General features: G+C 47.2%; 1 protein-coding gene across 1 annotated transcript; it reads right to left on the reverse strand.

Moving 5' to 3' along the window:
• Positions 1-7313: 7313 nt before the first annotated feature.
• On the reverse strand, positions 7314-21918 carry CHMP7 (charged multivesicular body protein 7). The gene is made up of 10 exons (XM_077868840.1): positions 21536-21918; positions 19404-19575; positions 11859-12044; positions 11588-11721; positions 10668-10716; positions 10303-10422; positions 9935-10033; positions 9649-9709; positions 9003-9182; positions 7314-8773 (listed from the first exon to the last, which is right to left on the reverse strand). The coding sequence occupies exons 1-10, from the start codon at positions 21832-21834 to the stop codon at positions 8721-8723; spliced, it is 1353 nt and encodes a 450-aa protein (XP_077724966.1). The 5' UTR covers positions 21835-21918; the 3' UTR covers positions 7314-8720.
• Positions 21919-21951: the final 33 nt, after the last annotated feature.

Below are 21951 nucleotides of genomic sequence, written 5' to 3' on the forward strand. Positions count from 1 at the left end.
CGAAGCCAGGCTAATGCAGTGGCCACTAGAGAAGCCCTGGGGGTCTGATGCTGCTGGTGGTAGAAGGCACCAGCCATGGCCAGATAGTGCTTCAGGCTGATGCAGGATGGAGGCAGTGAAACACATGATGTCAAAGACCACCCAGATGCCACGGATCCCCCCAAAGGGCTATACTGCCTGGGCTGCCACTTTCCCATGCATCACCAGCAATGCCACCAGATGGTCCAAGATGACCAGAAAGAAAATGAGAACTCTGGTGATCTCGGAACAGGGGTGGCACAGAGTTCAGGGTGGCAGCACACATAAGGAATATTCCTCAACAAAATGCAAGCAATGAGGGCCCATGGGCGTCCTCCTCAGCCCCCTGCCTCACCCCTGCCCCTGTCCTCTGCTGGGCCGGGACCTCAGTTACCTCTGACACCACCAGAAGACTTAATTGCGGGGAGTTCTACAGACTTTGGAACAGGGCTGAGATGAGGGTCAAGTGGTGAGGCCAGGACAGCCGCACCAGCCTTCTACCTAAAATCAGCCAAATACACTGGCTTCCTGCGGGGCGTGGGGGTGGGGTCTTTCTCCCTGCGCTGAAGAGGCGCCCAGGGCAGGATCCCACCATTGGAAGAGGGGCCGGGTCCGCGCGGAGGGCGAAGATTGGATGTCCCGGATTTTATCCGGTGAAGGGAGCGGGTAGGTTTCGGTCAGTGGCTCCCGGGCTCCTCCCAGCGTCGGAAGAGGGCGACAGGCCACAGAGAGTGACTAAGGGTGGCCCAGCGTCTGTGCTGGTGAACCGACAGGGATCCGGACGCAAGGAGCCGTCTGGAGAGGACAGCGTTATCTGGGACGCACCGAGGCAGGGACCGAGAGCCCAGAGCGGGCTGACTTGGCGTTCTCCCCGGACTTTCTCGCCCGACGGCTCTCGGCGCTCCCGGCTCCAAAGCCCTGCGCCGGGCGTCCAGCCGCCGGCCTTCCCGGAGCGCCGCGGCCCCTCTCACCTCCGTCCCCCGGGGGCGCCGACCCTTTGCTCCTAGAGTCCCGAGCTCCGCTTCCTGCCTGCGTCGAGACAGTTCTAGGAAAAGCGCCAGTAAGGGCTTGAACCGACTTGGTTCTCCCCGAGAGCCAGCTGCGCGCCCTGCAACTCACGGCGAGCCCGCGCCCCGCCCCTCCGGCCCCGCCCCTCCGGCCCCGCCTCCCGCCACTCAGGCCACGCCCCCTTCGGCCCCGCCCCCGAGACCCGCCCCTCCTCGGCCCCGCCCTTCAGGACCCGCTCCCGAGACCCGCCCCTCAGGCTCCGCCCCCGACACCCGCCCTAGCCCCGCCTCCTGTCCCTCGGGCCACGCCCCCGGACCACGCCCCTTCCGAGCCCCACGTGCTACAGAGCCAGCTGGGGCCCGCAGCCCCGAAGATCAACAAGGTCTCCGAACTGCATCTCTGGAGCCTTTCCTTCTTAGAAGGGTTTCCTTTCCCTCGGCAGCCCCTCGTTGGACTCGGAAGGATCAGAAGAAATGCACTCTTGCTATAGCGGTATTTTTGAGATGACGGGGGCATCTGCGGGGTCTGCCGAGAGAGCCCTGTCTGGAGTGTTAGTGGCAGAGAGAACTATGCAAGAAGGACTCTCACCTCAGCTCCTTATGGTCTTCTCATTAGTGGCCAGGATGATGCCTGGCCCTCACTTCGATCCTGGAAACTGGCAAAGACGGTCTAGATTTGGATGCATCTTAAAAAGGCGCCCCCTCCCCCCTCCACACACACTCCAAGATCTAGTAAGTGCTTATGGTAAATAGAAAACAAAGAAAAGAAAAAGAGAAAGGAAAAAAAAAACAAGGACAAATTAAGTTCTGGTCTGGAAGTTTCTCTTCCACTGCTCTCATAATCAAAGGGACTTATTCCAACCTGAGGGAAAGCTGCAATCAGTTTTCAAGAATCAAAACTGTATGTATTTGAGTTTCACTTATCAGTAAAGATGGTCAGGGTGAGAGGCGACCTTTATACACTGGTTGGGATAAGAACAGAAAAAGCGAAGACAAGTGAAAGAGAAAGGCAAAAATGGATTTACCTAGCTGAAACCTCTTTCCATCATTAAAAGGGGTTCTACAGGGGCACTTGGGTGGCTCAGTGGTTGAGCATCTGCCTTTGGCTCAGGTCGTGATCCCCGGGTCCTGGGATCCAGTTCTGCATCAGGCGCCCCACTGGGAGCCTGCATCTCCCTCTGCCTATCTATGTCTTTGCCTTTCTGTGTCTCTCATGAATACATAAATAAAATCTTCTAAAAATAAATAAAAGGGGTTCTACACCCAATTCCACTACATGGTGGTTGGGAGAGGGTTCCTCACACCATCAAGCCATTCTTGGCCACCAGCTGGGTGTCTTACATTTCACCTCAATTCTGACTCTACCTCACTGGAGGCAACATCAAATTACATAGGTTAAAAGCTCAATCCATCAAGTGTGACCTCCCTTCCCATGCACCCCCCTGCTCCAGATGCAATCACAAGTCCCAGGTTGGCACCTGTGCTTCTAAATCAGCGGTTTCCATGATACCCATCTTGGATTTGATTACTTTGCTAGGGCAGCTCACAGAACCCAGAAAACCCTTTTGCTCACTACATTATTGGTTTATTCCAAAGGATATTAAAGGATACAAATCAACAGTCAGATGAAGAGATACGTAGGGCAAGATCCTGAACAAAGGAGCTTCTAGCCTCGTGGTGTTATGACCCAGCAGGGTGACATGTGGAAGCATTCTGGCTCCCTAGCCTGCAAGCTCTCTAAACCCTATCCCTTTGGGCTTTTATGGTGACTTTATTACTTAGGCATGATTGATTGAATCATTAGGCATTGGTGACTGCGCTCAGTCCTCAGGTCTGTTCCCTTCTCTAGAGGCTGGGAGGTGAAGGTATAGGAACAGAAAGTTTCAACCCTCTAATCACAAGGTTTGGTTCCTCTCACATCCAGCCCCTATCCTTAGGTGTTTTCCAAAAGTCATCTCATTAACATAAACTCAGGTGTGGTTGAAAGGGGCTGGTTAAGGATATCAACACTCTTTTGCTACTCGCATCACTTAGGAACATTTCGAGGGTTTTAGATCTCTGTACCAAAAACAGGATGAAGACCAACTATATATGTCTTCTTATAAATCACAGTATCACAATCATCCACTGGTAATGTCGGACAAATTATTTACCATTTCTAAGCCTCCATTTAGCTCATTTGTGAAGGGATGCCTGGGTGGCTCAGCGGTTAAGCGTCTGCCTTCAGCCCAGGGCATGACCCTGGAGACCCAGGTTGGAGTCCTGCATAGGGCTCCCTGTATGCAGCCTACTTCTCCCTCTGCCTGTGTCTTTGCCTCTCTCTCTGTGTCTCTCATAAATAAATAAAATCTTAAAAAAAAAATAACTCATTTGTGAAATGATGGTTCCCATCTCATTGGAAGATTAAGAGCTTAACATAGCATGGTAGTCATGGAGATGCGCTGTCCCAGCCTGTCTTCAAGGATTTGCTGCCCAGCTGCAGGGATTGTGGTCAGCCACCAGCCAGCCAGCTTTTGGCTCCTTCAGGGCCTGCCCCAGCTGCAGAAAGTTACTGCAGCTGGGGTCACCCCCTTTCCAGGGGAATCTGGTAACTGAGGGTGAGAGGTGGCCATGGATAGACACCTGGCCATTTCATTTCTGACAGTAATAGGCAAACTTATTCTAGAATTTCCTGCCAGAGTGGCCAAGGCTTTAGGGGCCTACATCATGGATTGACTTCTTCCTCTCTCCAATCTTCTTCTTCCCTTTTTCCTTCAAAGGTGGTGAGCCCTGATACCCCAAGCTTTGTCTCTAGGTCTGCTTCTGGAGAACCCAGTCTGCAACACAGTGTTTGGAAGAGAATAAGTACCCAATAAATGTTACCGTTGGTTTTTGTTATTGTTGTTGCATTATGATAGGAGCTAAAGTCTAACATTAGACATTCTATTCCTAAGTCATCCAACCCCTGCACAGCACAGCCTAGTGCTGTAGGAATCATCCTTCATTATACTAATATTGTGGAATTAGCCTTTGTTATGGACTGAATGTTTGTGTCCTTCCCAAAATTCATATGTTGGAATCCTAACCCCCGATATACTGGTACTACAAGGTGGTGCCTTTGGCAAATAATCAGGTCGTAAAGGTAGAGCTCTCATGAACGGGATTAGTGCCCTTATAAAAGAGACACCAGACAGCTCCCTTGCCCTCTTTCCACAAGTGAGGATATAAGAAGGTGACCATCTGCAGCCATCTGCAGAACCAGACCACTCTGGCACTCTGATCTTGGTCTTCTAGCTTCTGGAAGTGCAAGATAATTTTTGTTGTTTCTAAGCCATGGGTCTGTGGTATGTTGTTTTAGCACTCTGAACTAAGACAGTCTTCCTCTGTACCTGTACTAAGATACTCTTCTGTAAGTACCTGCAGGACATAGAACCTATTTAAAACTTCCTTCTTTCCCTCCACTGATTTGTTAGCTTACACCTCAAAGGCACACTGTATGAATCTGGTGATGAATTCTTAACTTTCCTGAGTTAAGGACTTCAGCGTGATATTTTTGAATAGCTAAATTTTACTCTTCCAACATGTATAAAGAAGTTTCTAGGCTACCTCATTACATGATAACCCAGGCAGCCAGCCTACATTCATTATGCTGTTCATAGGGCTAGCTAGACATCCACTAGCTGAGGTTTGATCCACACTACAGCTCACAGTGTGCTTTTGGGGGACCAAGTCATCTACACACCATTGGTTATCTTGCAAGGATTCTAAGTCTGGTTCCTTTAGAAAGGGCTATGCAGCCCATGGCTGGGATTTTTCTGTACAGTTGATGTGCTTGATACAAAATAGAAGTCAAAAGAGTTTACCTTCATAATTGATATCAGCAAAAGAACAATGTGAAGACTGCCCTAGATTTCCCTAAAAATTGGACACTGGCCAGCTGGTATCTCTTAAAAGGGGATTTTCGATCCATAAAAGTCCGTGTAATTGTAGCACTCAGAACTGGTGGGAGCTCATCTGCCAACCCAATGCACTAACATGCACCACCCACCAACCACAGGAAGTATTTGTGGGTTTTTCAAACTCTGCTTTAAGAGTAGCCTGTTTGGTTTTTTTGATATTTTATTTATTTATTTGAGAGAGAGCACACAAGTACACAAGCAGTGGGGAGGGGCAGAAGAAGAGGGAGAAGCAGACTCTGTGCTGAGCTAGGAGCCTTATGGCATGGGGCTCAACATGAGGCTCGATCCCAGGACCCTGAGATCATGACTTAAGCCAAAGGCAGCCGCTTAACCACTTAACCTTGACTGAACCACCCAGGCACTCACTTGCCTCCACTTGCTGAGGCTCCTCCAGCTCTCCTGTTCCAGATGTCTGTGACTATGTATTGTTTCTCTGCACGAGGAGGAAAGGAACCATACTCCCCAAAGAGTGGCTGTAACTTGAATAAAAATGAGATGTCGGTGGGGAAATGAGGCGTTGGTGGGGAACACGAAATCCCTCAAGAAGAAAGAAGGTTATTACACTCACCCACAAACCTCAAAGCCAAGCTTTGGTTGGATTCCTCTTGAGTCAACAGATTTCCCAGTTGCCTCATCTTTCTTACAACTGTGTTGCTCTTTCTCTTTTTAGATGGCCTTGATGACATTTCCAGCAGATGCAAGCAGAATATCGTGATGTCTTCTGGGGGCATGGGATGGGGGTAGTTGCTCAACCTCGGGCTCTCAACCCTTCAGGTGGGCAGTGAGAAGCCATCCCTCTCACAGTGGGTGTCTAACCTGGGAGTGGTGTCTAACCTGGGGCACAGGCTAAGAGCCCCTTTCAGGGAGGCCCAAGAGACACTGAGGCCTTGTCTGCCCCCCTTCCTCCACCTCCCCAAATAGGTACTCTCTTTCGTCTCCCCACACCTGCTCTCCCCCTGTGCACTGCAACACTGGCCCCCAGCAGGCAGTGACTGCAGAGGTTCCGGCCACTTTTTCGGGCTTGGCATCGCTGTGGCCCTGCTCTGACTCATCACAAGGCAGCAGGTGATCAGAAAGGAGCAGCAGACCATATGCAGGGAAACTAAGTCAGAATTTCGAGAGTCATCTGTCTGCTTCACTTTATGGGTGAGAAATGAGAGGCTTGTGTACCCAAAGTCATACAAATAGTAGCTGAGGCAAGAACTGGAGCGAGGTTTCCTGATTCTCAGTCAGGACCAGTCACTACCTGATTTATATTTTCACTCCCTACTTGATCTCAACAGATAGTTGTTTTAACACTTAGATTGCTTTACAAGATTTTGAACACCCAAGAAAATACTCCACAGAAAGGAAAGCTGGTTTGTCATATCTTCAGTGAAGCCCTCCCTGAGTCCACCAACTTGAAGTATTTATTCTGGTCACTTCCTTAGCTCTTTATCTGTACCCTGAGCACTTTCTACAGGGCACTATGTGAGCCTGATTCATCTGGGCCCAGTACAGCTCCACATATAAGAAAGTTCTTTAGTTGCCTTAATAAATCAAGTCCAGTTCTTCAAGGGGAGAGAATCCTGATGCAAGACTCAGGCCCCTGTGGGGTTCACGTGCAGAAAACACAGCCCACTGCCAGCCAGTGGCTCCTGGTTCTCTCTCAGCCCACCCAGACTCAACATCTTGTTTCTCCCAGCACAGCAAGGGAGCTAAAGGCTAAAACATTTAAACAAGGACTCCTCAGCAGGTCAGGTCAGTGAGAGAAAAAGAGAGTAATATGAGACCAGGTAAGAAGAGACGCACAAAGTCCAGGTCAGTCTGGGGACTATGACATGCCTCCCTCAGAGAACTTGGCCTGTTTCATGGTGTTCTCTAAGCTGTTTCTGCTCTGGGCTTGTTGACTCCCCTGGAGCTGTGAACCCACTGCTGCAGTAGACCTTCTAGCCTGTTCCTAGCTCCGCACTCAGCCTCAAAGCCCATCTCCCCCGCCCTGAGCCGAGGTAAACACCAGGCACGTAGCAGGTGTTGGATGATACTGGGCCAGATTAAAATATGGTACAATCACACAGGCAGAGGGATTAGGTCTTGGAAAGAGAACAGGCCACAGAAAATAATAAAGATGATGGCACACTCTGTGAACTGAGGCCTTTCAAAGAATGCCTCCTCTCCCAGAACAGCAACGGGGTCAATGTGAGAGCAAGCAGATGTCGCGGCCCAGCTCAGCCCTCACACTCCACAGCTACTCCCTTCTCCTGTGGCTTTCAGCCAAAGACCCGGAGGGTGTCTACGCTGCAGGTGCAGGCAGGGAGGCATGATGGCACAAGAAACTTTATACAACCTAAAAAGAGACAAGGACAAGCACTCGGGTTTTTTCTTTTAATTATTTACCAGATAAAAAAGAAAAAATAGTGATTGTTTCTCTTCACCCCCAACATTTCAGTTTACCAAGGTCAAGTAGGAGAGAAATTGAACAGTAGTAATTCATGCTCCTGGCCTGGAGCAAATTCTTTCCCTCGGCTCTACAGCACCTCCCGGAGGAGGAGGGACAGGGCAAAGGGCTCCAGGCAGAAATACTGTAGTGTGGCAGCAGAGTGGCAGTGCGGCTGTCCTCCTTGCTTCTCCCTGTTGCCAGAACATTCACACCCTCCTGTTTGCCCCACCCCGTACCATCCTCCCCAGTCCATCAAAGCAAGGAGGAAGACAGGACTTCAGGAGGCAGGACAGGTGTAGCGCAGGACCGGGGGATCACACAGCACACATGGCGGAAGGCCACAGTCTTCTGCTTCTATTGCACATCCTGGCTGAGATCCCCTGCCCTGAGCAATGGGCTACAAAGTGAAATGCTTCTGAAGTTCAAACCACGAATCTGTTGTCAGGTGCCAGGCTCAAGAAGGGGAGGTTGTGTGGTTGTGTGGCTTGTTCTGATACACATATTTAAGTTATACTTAAGTTAGTCCAGGATGGGGGCGAGGCAAAAATTCTGCCTCATTAAAAAAATATATGGAGTTTGGACACCTGGGGCCCTGTAGTCACCTGGGCTTCTCCCCCTCAAGTTCAAAAGACTAAAAATAACTCTCCAGTCCGCAGATCTTCTGCGTAAGATGGAAGAGGCAGTAGCATCCCCCAACTACACAAGCCCCCTCACCAGTTGTCGTGGCTCTGACACTCAGGGGTGACCTCTTTCTCTGAACACTTGGAAAATTTGGCCAGTGACCCCATAGAACAACCTTTCACACTGTGTTTCTCCATAAAGTGGCAGCTGTTTGATTTTGCTTCCTCTCATTACCAATGAAAACAGAGCAGGCCCGGAACAAGTTGTTTACCTGACCTTACAGACAGAATAAAGTCCTGGAAACAACAGTGGGGTGGGTGGGGAGAAGGGATTGATTTTGATTTGGCAAAGCTGCAACTCTTTCGCCTTCATTGGCTGGAACGAAGCTGGCGGGTGAAGACAAACCTAACGGAGCCAATGGCAAGAACTGCAGGCTATGAGAGACGACAGGTCACACACAGAACTGTATAAATTGTGGCACTAGAAAGATAGAAGGCAGGTCCATGACACCAGCTGGGAGCACGCCTCGCGAGCACGCTTCCAGAAATTACATCTGTCCTGTAGTAAGTGGTAGCATCCAGATAAATCAGAGTAGTTCTCCTTCCTCCTCTTCCCAACAAATTCTGAGAGTTTCTCATTTAAATAACTATGTACACACACACAAGCTTGGTCTCTCTTTTATACGAGGGTCCTTCACTTGAGGGTCCTAGAATGGCTTTAGAGAGTCGGTTCCAATTGCCTTTTTGGAGATTTACTGCTTGGGACCAAATCTGTAATGAGAAGAAAGACTGAATTCTACACCGGGCAGTCTTTAGGATGAAAGCATCCCAGTGTTTACGGGATTGAATCTTAATATAAATAATGAGCTCGTAATTCCCTCACGGGGTTTGGTACCCGGCAAATTGAGTAACGAGGCTGGGACTCACCACCCCTGTGCCTGGCTACTATCGCCTAGAGGGCCCCAGGCCCACCAGCAACCCTGCGAATACAGCTCCATACCTCCCTCTGATAAGGACAGTTTCTCAAGTTCAGCTTCAAGTTCAGCGTCCGAGATCCTAGGGTTAGGCACACTGTTGGTATAAAATGTCTCAGGGGGGTTGTCAGGCAGATCCAAAGGTTCTTTGGTGGTATCCTGAAGAAGGATGTCCAATTCTTTCTCTAGTTCCTCACTGTCAAAATCTGGAAAGAAAAGAGGACTTGAGGACACATAAAGTCTAGGGTGCAAGGACTGAGGATGGCAAAACTCAGCTCAGCTTTACAAAAGATGTCCAGGCCTTCTTGTAGGTCATGTAAGTCTGGAGGCAGAGGGCACCTCCAAGCAAATACTCTTTTCCCACTCAGAGCTAAGTCATCAAGGGGATATATTTTACTAATACCACAGAACTGACCCTGCTTCCCTCTGCCCTCGAAGGAGGATCTTCCAGTCGGAACTCTAGTGAGTTAAGATCTCTGTGGCCCAGAGAGTAACAGTACTGTCTACCAACGGGGAAATGACAGTTCCTTCTAACTGCTGCTGCGGGTGAGCCCCAGCGAGGAGAGCCCTGCCTGCACCAGGAAAAGTAGATCTATGACCCAATCCATCCCAGCACAAGGAAGTGAAGGCCTCTTAGAAAGCAAGAAGAAAAGAACTGCCTTGTCAACTTACCTAAGCCATTGGTCACCCCACCAGCCAGAGTCTGAGAAACTTCATCCTGGGTGTCACACAGCTGTAAGAGAAAAGCACAGGCCTTGAATGCAGAGTGGCATCTCTAGGGGTCTTAGTGTTTCAGGCTCCGTGTTCAGGGTTACAAAGTAATGTGGCCCCATCAGAGAAAATCTTCCTCAAGTCCACAAGGTAAAGAGTCCAGTTTGGGAAAAGAGGAAGGGCAGCAAAGTCACACCTGCCCTCAGAACCTCCTCCTGTGGGTGTTCCTCCCAGGCCCTTCCTGTACCTCTTGGATCTGATCCACAAGGCTCTCTGCCTTCTCTACTGTGACATCCTTCATGGAGAGTTTTAGTGCTCCTACCCCAGCCTGATAGGCATTGAAAACCTAAAGAGAAAGCAAAGTTATCACTGTGAATGAAGAACACTGGGCAAAATACCTACATCTCCAAATGACAGCTTTGTGGTTTCTTTGGTTTGGTTTGGTTTAGCCACCCACACTTGATTCATCCCATATTCACGAAGGCCAAAACTTCCCAATAGGAGAAGCACAATCCCAACCATATCCTGAAAAAACCCAGGCCTTCTCCAAACAGCACAGGAATGGTGGAGGGAATGAGGAGTATGCTCAAGATGGAGCAAAGAGGCGGTGACTACCATCTGATCTGTCTGGGAGGCATAGATCCGGTCCAGGATGCCTTGAACAGTGTCCAGCTTGGCATGCAGGGCCTCGATACGCTTCTCTGTCCGTTGCTTGGCCTTGAGAGACCTCAGTGCCTAGGGGGGCATGGAGACTTGGTTAGGGTAAGCGAGGCAGGCCAAAGAGGAAGCAAGGCTTTCTCAGATGATAAGATCATCTCAGATCTCCTCTTCTCTCATTTGTAAAACAAGTTGTGGTACCTGGACCATCTGCAGATTCTTCCCCTCCTGCCCCACGGTCCTCTCGGAACTGCTGGGACACCCACCACACACTGCCAGCCCAAGGCACAGGTACACAACTGAAGGGAAACAAGAAAACTCACCAGTTGCTTCTTTCCTGCTCGGCATGCCCGGCGGGCTTCTTCTTTACACCTATGAAACACAGGGGACAGATTGAGATGACTATGGTATAGAATGGGGGTGGCAGTGTCTTGAATAGTCCCCGAGCATCCCACTCAATTAAGGTGCTTTCCAATCTGAAAATCAAATTGATTCCACCCAATGGCCAGAAGAACGATACCCAAGAGCACATTGGCAAACTCCCGCAGCAGGCTGAGACATGGGCTTGAACATAGGCATGCGAGAAAGGCAAACCCACTAAGGATAAGCTGTTTCAGCCCTCAGGGAAGGAGAACATGCCAACAGGGCACCTTAACAATAGATTCCCATTTTGGGAGCCAGGAGATAAGGGATCAATTCTTAACACTGACAATGACCTTGGACATATTCCCTGGCTTTCCCACAATACTGGGTTTCTCCCACTGGAAGAAGGAGTGAGCATTATTATTATTATTATTTTTAGAAGTGAGCATTTTAATTCAATGTCTACATAGCAATGTTTTAGAGAAGTATCCATGTGCCTTTAGCAGGGCTGCCTTCCCCATCTAGGCAGAAAAGCAGGAACCCCTCAGAAAGATCCTGGAAGGCAGAGACTAGCCTTGTTCACTACTGTAATTCCTAAGTCCCTAAGGCAAGGTCTGGTGCGACAAACACTGGTTAAAAGGATACTGGCATGGAAGAGCATAAACATAATGCTAACAGATGTAATCTTGGGGGGAAGAATTAAAATTCATTTTTTCTCCTTTGTGAAAGTCTGTGTTTTGCATGATTGCTGCACTGAGCAGTTAGTACTTTGTAATTAGTAAAACGAAAAAAAATTTTTTTTTAAAGACACTAATGCTTTGCTGGCTCTGAGGGCCAGCCAGGGTGGGGGTGGGAGGGTGCTCAGCTCAGGGGTAGTTACCTCTCTGCTTCCTGGGATAAGGACTCCACTTTGCGCGAGAGCAGCTGTTCACTCTGCATCAGCTGGTATACCCCAACATCTACGTCGTTGACAGGAGAGACCTTGGCATGTGGCCCTCGGGCAAACTTCACAATCTGAGGGACAGGGACAAATTACTGGGGCCCCTACCACAAATGCTGAGAAATCCCCAGGCGGGAATGCTGGCGGGCATGTCAGTATGTACTTAATAAGCCATTGGTGAGTCAGTGCATGAACAGTTCGACTTCCGTACCTTTTCCCCATTCTGTTCGAGGACTGTGACTCTCTTCTCTTTCTGCAGCTGCAGCAACACCAAGTAGAAGGTCCTCTCATCCGGACAGGAGCCCACACAGAGGGTGCTCAGCTCTGACAGGGCCACGACGGGGTGGGAGGAGAGAGGGGAGTTCTGATACAGACGATACACCTCCTCAGCCTTCTCCTGCAGAAAGGCAAGTATTGCTTACATGCCTGCCCACCGCCCATGGCGCCCAGTGAGCCCTGACCCTGTGTCTCCAAACCATGATCCGCAAGACGAGAGCAGGGAGCACTGGCCCTGCCTTCCCTAAAGTAGTAGCTTTGGAAAAGGAAAGAGTTTCAGTTTCTTTAAACCTTGGAGGAAAAAAAAAAAAAAAAAAAAACAAACCTTGGAGGGAAGTCTGATGTATGCAGATGAAATAAGGTACATGGTATGTACTGGGAGCCAGCTCTGTGCTTGCATATCCAATTGGGACTTTATGTTTCTGTGTCTCCCAGCACTGAGGGAAGGAGGAGGAGTCTGAGGTGTTGTGGCATAGCCATGACTGAGAGCTGAGCCCTGCTTATGTGGCCCCAGACCAGTCCTCTCACTGGTCCTCAGCATCCCTCTCACAAATTGAAGAAGGTAGAGGAGATGACATTCAAATTCCCTTCCAATGTCGGTCTCTCCATTATTTTTTTAAAGATTTTATTTATTTATTCATGACAGACACAGAGAAAGGGGCAGAGACACAGGCAGAGGGAGAAGCAGGCTCCATGCAGGTAGCCCAATGTGGGACTCGACCCTGGGACTCCAGGATCACACCCTGAGCCAAAGCAGACGCTCAATCACTGAGCCACCCAGGTGTCCCAGGTCTCTCCATTTTTATGCCAACTGGCAATAATGCAAACAAGAGCATCACTGAATCTATAGAGTCTCAAGAGTGAAGTGTGTGAAAAACAGACACATAGATCAATGGAACAGAATAGAGAACCCAGAAGTGGACCCTGAACTTTATGGCCAACTAACATTCGATAAAAGAGGAAAGACTATCAATTGGAAGAAAGACAGTCTCTTCAATAAATGGTGCTGGAAAAATTGGACATCCACATGCAGAAGAATGAAACTAGACCACTCTCTTGCACCATACACAAAGATAAACTCAAAATGGATGAAAGATCTAAATGTGAGACAAGAGTCCATCAAAATCCTAGAGGAGAACACAGGCAACACCCTTTTTGAACTTGGCCACAGTAACTTCTTGCAAAATACATCCACGAAGGCAAAAGAAACAAAAGCAAAAATGAACTATTGGGACTTCATCAAGATAAGAAGCTTTTGCACAGCAAAGGATACAGTCAACAAAACTAAAAGACAACCCACAGAATGGGAGAAGATATTTGCAAATGACGTATCAGATAAAGGGCTAGTTTCCAAGATCTATAAAGAACTTCTTAAACTCAACAGCAAAGAAACAAACAATCCAATCATGAAATGGGCAAAAGACATGAAGAGAATTCTCACAGAGGAAGACATAGACATGGCCAACATGCACATGAGAAAATGCTCTGCATCACTGGCCATCAGGGAAATACAAATCAAAACCACAATGAGATCCCACCTCACACCAGTGAGAATGGGGAAAAGTAACAAGGCAGAAAACCACAAATGTTGGAGAGGATGCGGAGAAAAGGGAACCCTCTTACACTGTTGGTGGGAATGTGAACTGGTGCAGCCACTCTGGAAAACTGTGTGGAGGTTCCTCAAAGAGTCAAAAATAGACCTGCCCTACGACCCAGCAATTGCACTGCTGGGGATTTACCCCAAAGATACAGATGCAATGAAATGCCGGGACACCTGCACCCCAATGTTTATAGCAGCAATGTCCACAATAGCCAAACTGTGGAAGGAGCCTCGGTGTCCATCGAAAGATGAATGGATAAAGAAGATGTGGTTTATGTATACAATGGAATATTCCTCAGCCATTAGAAATGACAAATACCCACCATTTGCTTCAATGTGGATGGACCTGGAGGGTATTATGCTGAGTGAAGTAAGTCAATTAGAGAAGGACAAACAGTGTATGTTCTCATTCATTTGGGGAATATAAATAATAGTGAAAGGGAATATAAGGGAAGGGAGAAGAAATGTGTGGGAAATATCAGAAAGGGAGACAGAACATAAAGACTCCTAACTCTGGGAAACGAACTAGGGGTGGTGGAAGGGGAGGAGGGCGGGGGGTGGCGGTGAGTGGGTGACGGGCACTGAGGGGGACACTTGACGGGATGAGCACTGGGTGTTATTCTGTATGTTGGTAAATTGAACACCAATAAAAATTATTTTATTAAAAAAAAAGAGTGAAGTGTGTTACAATGAGGTGAGACAGGTTTTTTTTTTTTTTTTTTTTTTTTGAGGAGCCTAAGAAATATAAGTTTCAAGAAACAATGCCACTGTATTCCTCCCACATGGAAATTACCCTCTTAGTCTTCCATAAGTAAGAAATACTTATTAAGGTATGCACAGAATGCTATGAAAATCTAAGGAAGGAATACCCAGGAGTTCAGAGATTGCTTAGGGGGAAAATGGTTGCTGAGCCGAATTACAAACAGTAAGTTCCTAGGTAAAGGGTATTTCAGGAAGATGGATGGTCATGAGCAACGGCATGGAGTATGAATCAATTTGGTGTTTATGGATGTAGTCAGGAAGGAGAGAGAGTGAGCAGAAGCACTTCTATTTTTAAAAAAATATTTTATTTATTTTTTCATGAGGGAGACACAGAGAGGCAGAGACATAGGATGAGGGAGAAGCAGGCTCCCCACAGAACCCCAAGATCACAAACAAAGCCAAAGGCACATGCTCAACCACTGAGCCACCCAGGTGTCCAGCACTCCTCTCTTATACAAGCTACAATATCTTATTTGCTGTCCTTTCTCTGCAGATGGTGGGTAGTTGTGGAAGGGAAATGACAAGGCTGGATTAACAGATATCTAGCTGACAAGAGGGAAAGGATGGATTGTAGGAGCTAGGCTTCGAGGAACAGAGACCATTTATGCAAGAGACTAAGAGCAACTGAACAGGGTAGTGGTAAGAGGGACAGAGAAGGGATGGGTTCAAGAAAAATTCAGAAGATAAAACAGGCAGTCCATAGTAACTGGGCATACGGTTGAAGGAGAAAGAGGAGTCCAGGATGATCTTGGGTTCTGGCTTGAGTGACCAGGAGGATGTGATGCTATTAATTAATAGCAAGAACACAGAAGGAAAAGCGTATTCTATAGGAAAGACAAAACATACCATTTTGTACATGTTGTCTGGGATGCCTAACTACATCCAAGAAGATCCATACAGCAGATAACTGGATATCCAAATCTGATGCTCAAAGGAGACACCAGGGCAGTTTATACAACTGTAAAAATCCTTAAGCATATAGAAGGTAATTCAAATCCCAAGTGTAAATGAGATACCCAAGGAAATTAAGAGAACAAAGTAATAAACTGAAGGAAGACCAATATCTAAGAGACGAAGGAACTCACAAAAGAAATCCAGAGCACCACTTAGGGAGAGCCAAGAAGAATCCAGAGTGTTATAACAACAAAATTAAAGAAATGGAAAATTTTAATAAGTGAGTATTTAACAGTGTCAAAAGCAGCAGAAGAGCCTAATAAGATAGAGACTAAAGTTTTCATTTGATTTACCTGCTTTGTCAGATAATAATACTTACTATAAAGCTACTGTAGTAAGAATAGTGTGGTGTCCACACCAACAGATGAATGGTGAACAACATTAACAAATGATGTTGGGGCACTTTGGTGGCTCAGTCGGTTGAGTGTCCGATTCTTGATTTCTGCTCAGGTCATGATCTCAGGATTCTGAGGTCCAGCACATCAGGCTCTGTGCTCAGCAAGCAATCTGTCTGAGCTTCTCTCCCTCTGCCCCTCCAGCCGCTCGTGCATGCTCTCTCTCTCTCTCAAATAAATAAATAAATCTTAAAAAAAAAATGACGTTAAGACATCTGGCTATCTGTTTGGAAAAAAATTTTTTTTCCTTACCAGATATACAAAAACAAATGCCAAATTACTGAAATCTAAATTGAGAAAATATTTGTTAACATGTTTTTAGAAAAAGATTTTATTTATTTATTTGAGGGATAAAAAAGAGAAAGTGGGGGGAGAGGCAGAGGGAAAGAGAGAATCTCAAGCAGATTCCCCACTGCGTGCAGAGCCTGACACAGGGCTGGATGTCATGACTCTGAGATGATGACTTGGGTCAACATCAGAGGCACCTCTGAGAAAACATTTTAAAAATTGAATTAACTGTGAAGTATAGGATGCTTTTGTAAGTAAGACCGGAAATTCAGTAGCCATAAAGGAAAATGTTAGAGATCTGACTATAGAAACATGGAAACTTCTATATGGTAAAAGATATCATAAATAAAAATGAAGAGCAAAAGAGACCAGAACACAATATTTATATCTCTAACACTAAAAATATATTATATATAACTACCCCTAATACATACAAAAAAAACCCTCATAATTATAAAGAACAAATAATCCAATATAAAAACAAACAAAATATATAAATAGGCAATGCAAAGAAGAGGATCTGTAAATGGCCAGCAGATAGTGGAAAACTTGCTCAAACCCCAAATAGGAAGCATTATTTTTTGTTTGTCATATTTGCAAGTTTAAAAGACTCATGTTACCCAGGGCTAGCAAGGATGTGAGGATCCTGAACACTTTAATGAAAGTGTAAATTAGTACAAACTTTTAAAAAGTAATTTGGCAATTTCTGTACAGATACATTTCTAGAAATCTACTCCATAAAAATAGAAATACAAGTGCATAAGATAAATACACAAGGCTGTCAAAGAAGTATTTTTTGGTAACAAGAGAGATTTGGAATGACTTAAATGTCCAACTGGGTGGTAACTATTGCGTAAATTGTGGCATATCTATAGATTATTATGTAGCCATCTGAAAGAATGAAATAGATCTATGTTATGTAGGGACCTGAAAAGATGCTCATAACATATTAAAGTGTAAAGAAAAAAAGGCAGGTTGCAGACCAATAAATAAAATAAGATTCTATTTCTGGAAAAAAAGGAATGTGTGTGCATGCATATTTTTGTATGCATGTGTATATTCATGTATTTATTCAACAAATGTTTATTGACTCTATTATATAGCAGGCACTGTTCCCAGAGCCCTGGTGCCAATAGAACTTCTCCCTTCTGGTAGGAGAGACAGATTACAAGTAAGTAAACAAGTAAATAATATTTTCAGGAAGCATTAAGTGCTAACAACAAAATAAAACAGAAAGTAATACAACGGTGTTGCACAACACCAGTAAGAAAACATGTGAACACACAAGCATACGTGTGTGCATACACCTTAGCAGAGAGGAATGCACCCAAAGAGATGGAAATGGGATGAATAGAAAGGAAATGTTCATTTCTTTGTATAATTATTTCAAATAGCAAGATGTATGGGCAATTTTTATTTTTTTGTATTTTTTCAAATAAAATAAAAAGTTACTGGCTTTCAGTGTCTAGACTTGGGAAAATCAATTTACCTCAGAAGTAGGTTTTGTTTTAAAAAATATCAATGTAAGACTTTTCAGTTTTACACAGAGAAACAAAGTTCCATTCCAGGAGAACACAGTGCAGTCACCATATATTTGAAAGCAGATTTCATGGGATGAGCTTAAATGTTGGGAGCTCTGTTTAGTGATGTAAACTGGGTATAGATTTAACAGTACCAAGGCGCTGCAGAGTGAGATTTATTTTTCTACTTAAATAAGATTAAACTACACCGTGGTTAAAAACTACTGTTGGTTCTTGGAAGATCTATGTTATTAATTCCACTCCCACCCCCATCTCTGCCATTGCTCTCAAAAGACTATGAAACCAAAACCACATCTGTGGGGATAAAGGAGTCTACCTCCCTTTGCTCCAGGTTGGAAAACACCTGAGCTAAGAGACTGCAAAGAAGAATGGGTTAGGCACAGAACCATGTAAACCATCCTGTAGTTTTTGGATGGCCTTGGCTAAGTCCTGGAGCTCAGGGCGCTGTGTGGGAAGATACCCATGTGGATAGGGAAAGGGAAAGAGCCCTTCCCTTGAAGCAAATGCATGCTGTTCAGTCAAACTTTGAGGGTCTGCGAGGAGAGGTGGTAGATTTTGGAGACCTCCACCTCAAGCTGAGGGTTGAGAGGGTTGGGGTCTGTCAAGGTGAAGAGAAACTGGAGTTTCTTTTGGAGTAAGGGATAAAGATGCTGAGCTGGCTCCAACTGTGTGAAGCCTCTGGGACTATGCAAAGGTCCTGGGGTTGGGCTTGGTCTGTGAGTTTCAAAAATAAGTACTGTCTACAGTATACTTTTGCTATCAGGTGTTCAGTCAATTCTATAAACACGTACACACAGAGCAGTTTTGGTGGAGTGTGGGGCTGAAGCGGGTGTGTGCTGGGTTAAAGAGTGTGTGAAAGGTGAAGAAGTGGTGGAGATAAAGCTTGGTCAAGAAGGAGAGAAACAGAGCACTAATGAGACAGTGGCTGGGTCCCACAAAGGAGTCATGCTGTGATGGGAAAAACTTGAGTGGTTTAGAGGCTGAGGAAGGAAAGCACCAAGAGAGGGAGATAGAATATACAGATCAAGAAGCTAATTGATGGGATGAGGAGGATAGCAGGGTAGAGACAGACTCAAGAGCACATGGATGCCTCATCCTCTGAGCCTGGGGAGAAATTAAGGCTCAGAAGATGTTCAACTGGATGTAGAAGGACAGAAAACTGAAGGCCTGGCTTAGGAGATTCCATCTTCTCAGTGAAATGTCAGCAGAGTCTTGGGGTGACATACAAAAGGCAAGTGTGAGGGGGCTGGGAAAGGGCAAAAAACTGGGCTGAGAGATGGCTGCGGGGGTCTCCTCTGTGAAAGGGACCCTGGTCTTGGTGACAGGGTGGTATTCTCTACAGGGATGGCAGACTGTGGGGTTGGCCTAGGGCAGTGGATGTGCTAGTGTCTCGAGTGGCCCAAGAGAGCTGTGAAGAAGTTATGTGCATGCTCTAAGCTGTGTGGGGAAAGCCAGCCTGGAGGAAGCTGACCGACCAGAAGAGCATGGAGGGACCAAGGGCCTGGTGGCCTCTTCAGTGGAACTAAGACCATCAGTAAGCTGGGAAGGGAAGGATCACAGTCACAGAGGAGGAAATCTGAACCCGTTTTGCTGATTTAAGGGAAGGCAAAGCTGAAGTCACAGGGTCCTCAGAAATCCTGGGAAATCCTTACCAGTAAACTACAGAAAGCAAAGAGTTTTCTTAACTTTAGCTTATAACTAATTTCTACAAACACAGAAAGCAATCAACTATATGTAACAGACAGTTCCTAGACAGAGGAACACCTTTGAAATGTACAGGGCAACTAACAACTAAATAATGCTACAAAAGGTCAGATAAACCCAGCTATCAACTGTCACTGTGTAAAAAGATGTTCTTTTTCTAAGGACACACATAGGAACGTGGAGGATCCTGTCATTGCCATGGATGACATCCACACCTCTCCCTTCTGAGCACCCACCTTAAGCAGCTCCACGGCTACCAGCACCTCCTCAGCAGGAACTTTATTATCCCCCAGCATGTTGGAAAGAGTCCACTTGAGGGGCTTCAGCAGGAAGACTCCAACCCCCCAGGAGATCCAGCTGCTGTCTACACTGGCCATGAAGTCTGACTCCCGCTGCAGCTCCCCTCGACTGCAGGCAAAGAAAGAAAAGGGCATACGGTGGCTTAGTGCAATGTCCCATTCCAGTCCCCACCTTCTCCCCCAGAGACAAATTTGATCATCATCGCCATAAACACCATTTATTAGGTACCTACTCTGTGCCAGCTATTATGAGCAGCAGTGTTTCAGCTCCAGCTGAAAGCCTCATTCTGTGAGATAGATGTTGTTGGCATTTTAGTTACTGAGAAAATTGAGGGAATGAGGCGAGAGGGGCCAAATCTAAATTATAACTTGGCTTCAAAATGCAAGCTCTCCACAAGGCTGCAGAGCCTACTTTGAGACTTCTTTTAACGAATGAAGCTCAATGTGATAAAATGAGAATCACAAAAAATGGGTTACTGTTAATGCAAGACCTAAAGAAATATACAAAGATGTTCAGAGAAAAGGTTTCCTGCTATTCCTGAGCTAGGGTGGAGTTAGGACATAAGTACATTACGTACTGATAATAAGCAGCTCTATTTACTGAATGCTTATCACGGACCACTCCCTCTGCTAAGGGCTACGTTAGGAATGTGTTTTCAAATCCTCACAACAAACCTAACTACAATTCTCATCATCATCATTGTATACTTGGTCAAACTGAAGCTTAAAGAGGGGCACATAACGTAGCGAGTGGCAGAGCCAGGATTTGAGCGCAGACCATTTGGCCCTCAAGCAAAGCTGTTAACTACTATCCTATGCTGTTTCCATGGAGGATTATCTCTCTGAAAAATTCTCCGGGTGCCAGACCCCATCAAGCACCAGGAAGCATCAGTAGAGTGCCAGCAGTCAGGGGAGAAGAAACCAAGGTCTTAAAGGTCTCTGGATTGGAAGAGGTAGAGAACGGTCCTACTGCAATAGGAAGCCCAGACTGTTCTTGTTCCTCCTTGGCTTGAACTATGGTTTCCTCTGTACCCCACCTCAGGCAGGAACTAAAACTTGGCACAGTACGCTTTCTCAGAAACAATAAGTTTCAGAAATGGGTTATCCCATCCATGTCAGCCAATGCAAAGGTACTGGGGAGAAAGAAGGCCTCTGAATCAGGACGAGCAGCGAACTCCAAGCAACATATCAAAGTTGACTTTCTTCCTTCACTGAAGGAGGTAGTATGCCAGCTAGGCCGCTCTCAGTCTGTCTACAATGTGATGTGCAAACGATTTAGAATCAGGAGACTAGGGGTCCTGTCCTGGCATTACCTCTCACTCACTGTGTGACCTCGAGTAAGTTGCTTCTCTCTGCCCCTGTCCCTTCTTCTGTCTGCTGAGGATAATTCTATCATCTCGCCCACAGGATTGCTGAGGTCAAGTGAATGGTGCATGCAAAGTATTCGCATTCTATTAAGTGCGGCACATCTCTTAGATATCCATGCTGTGGCCTCAGGTGCCTCCAAAACCCTGCACACGTACAGAACCTTTTCAGAGCACCAAGGTACCCAGGAAAGCCCCTAACCTGCTTCACGTCCTCTGCTTCAAACAGCCTGTGCCAAGGACAAGCCAAACCAGACACATGAGCCCGGGGCTGTTGGCAAGATCCCCACGGGCCTCTTCCCCACGACTGCTCTCTTCTTAGTTCTGACCTCCCTCAGTTCAATAAATCCTATGTCACAGATCTGCCGTTCCAGGGTAATCCAAATTTGGAAGCCCTACGAAACAACTACACAACGGGATTGCAGGCAAGACAAGTCATTGTCACCTGTGCCAGGCGGGTTTCTCCTCCTACCGTCTCAGTGGAATTCATCGGCCTACTGCGGCCCCATAATTTGCCCGATGCCCCGTCTCCTGCCCCGTCCACACCCCTAAGCCAGCCTCCTCCTTGTCCTCCTCTGCCTGCCCAGCACACACAGATGCGCTCCTGCGGGCCAGACCCGGGGCTGGGCGCGGTCCCCTCCGGGAGCCTCCCCCGCCCCCCGGGCCCCGGCCCCCGGCCCCCGACCCGGCCCGGCCCGCCCTCACCGTAGTAGGTCCTGCAGCACGGTGGCCAGCCCCAGCGGGACACTGCCCTTGCGCTGGAAGGCCTCCTGCAAGTCCCGCAGACGCAGGCGCACCACCCCCTGGCGGCGGCTGTGGCTCAGCACCAACGGTGCCCAGAAGCCCATCTTGCTGTCCCAGTCGGTGCTGTTCACCTCGCGACTCCTTTTGAAGGCGGAGAACAGGAAAGACATGCGTTCCTCGTCCTCCTCCCACTCGGGGGGCAGTAGGCCCGCCGAGTCTCCCCCGGCCGGGGCCTCGGCCTCCCGCTCCGGGGACCACATCGGAACCCCAGCCCGGCCAAGGCTCCGAACACAACCCCGGCCCTGGTCCCCCCTTCCGCCCTAGTTCCCTCCCGGCTTCCGTTCCTTGCCCGCCTCCTCCTCTGTCATTACGTCATC

Source organism: Canis aureus, chromosome 24 (genome assembly GCF_053574225.1).
Source record: "Canis aureus isolate CA01 chromosome 24, VMU_Caureus_v.1.0, whole genome shotgun sequence".
Lineage (NCBI taxonomy): Eukaryota > Metazoa > Chordata > Mammalia > Carnivora > Canidae > Canis > Canis aureus.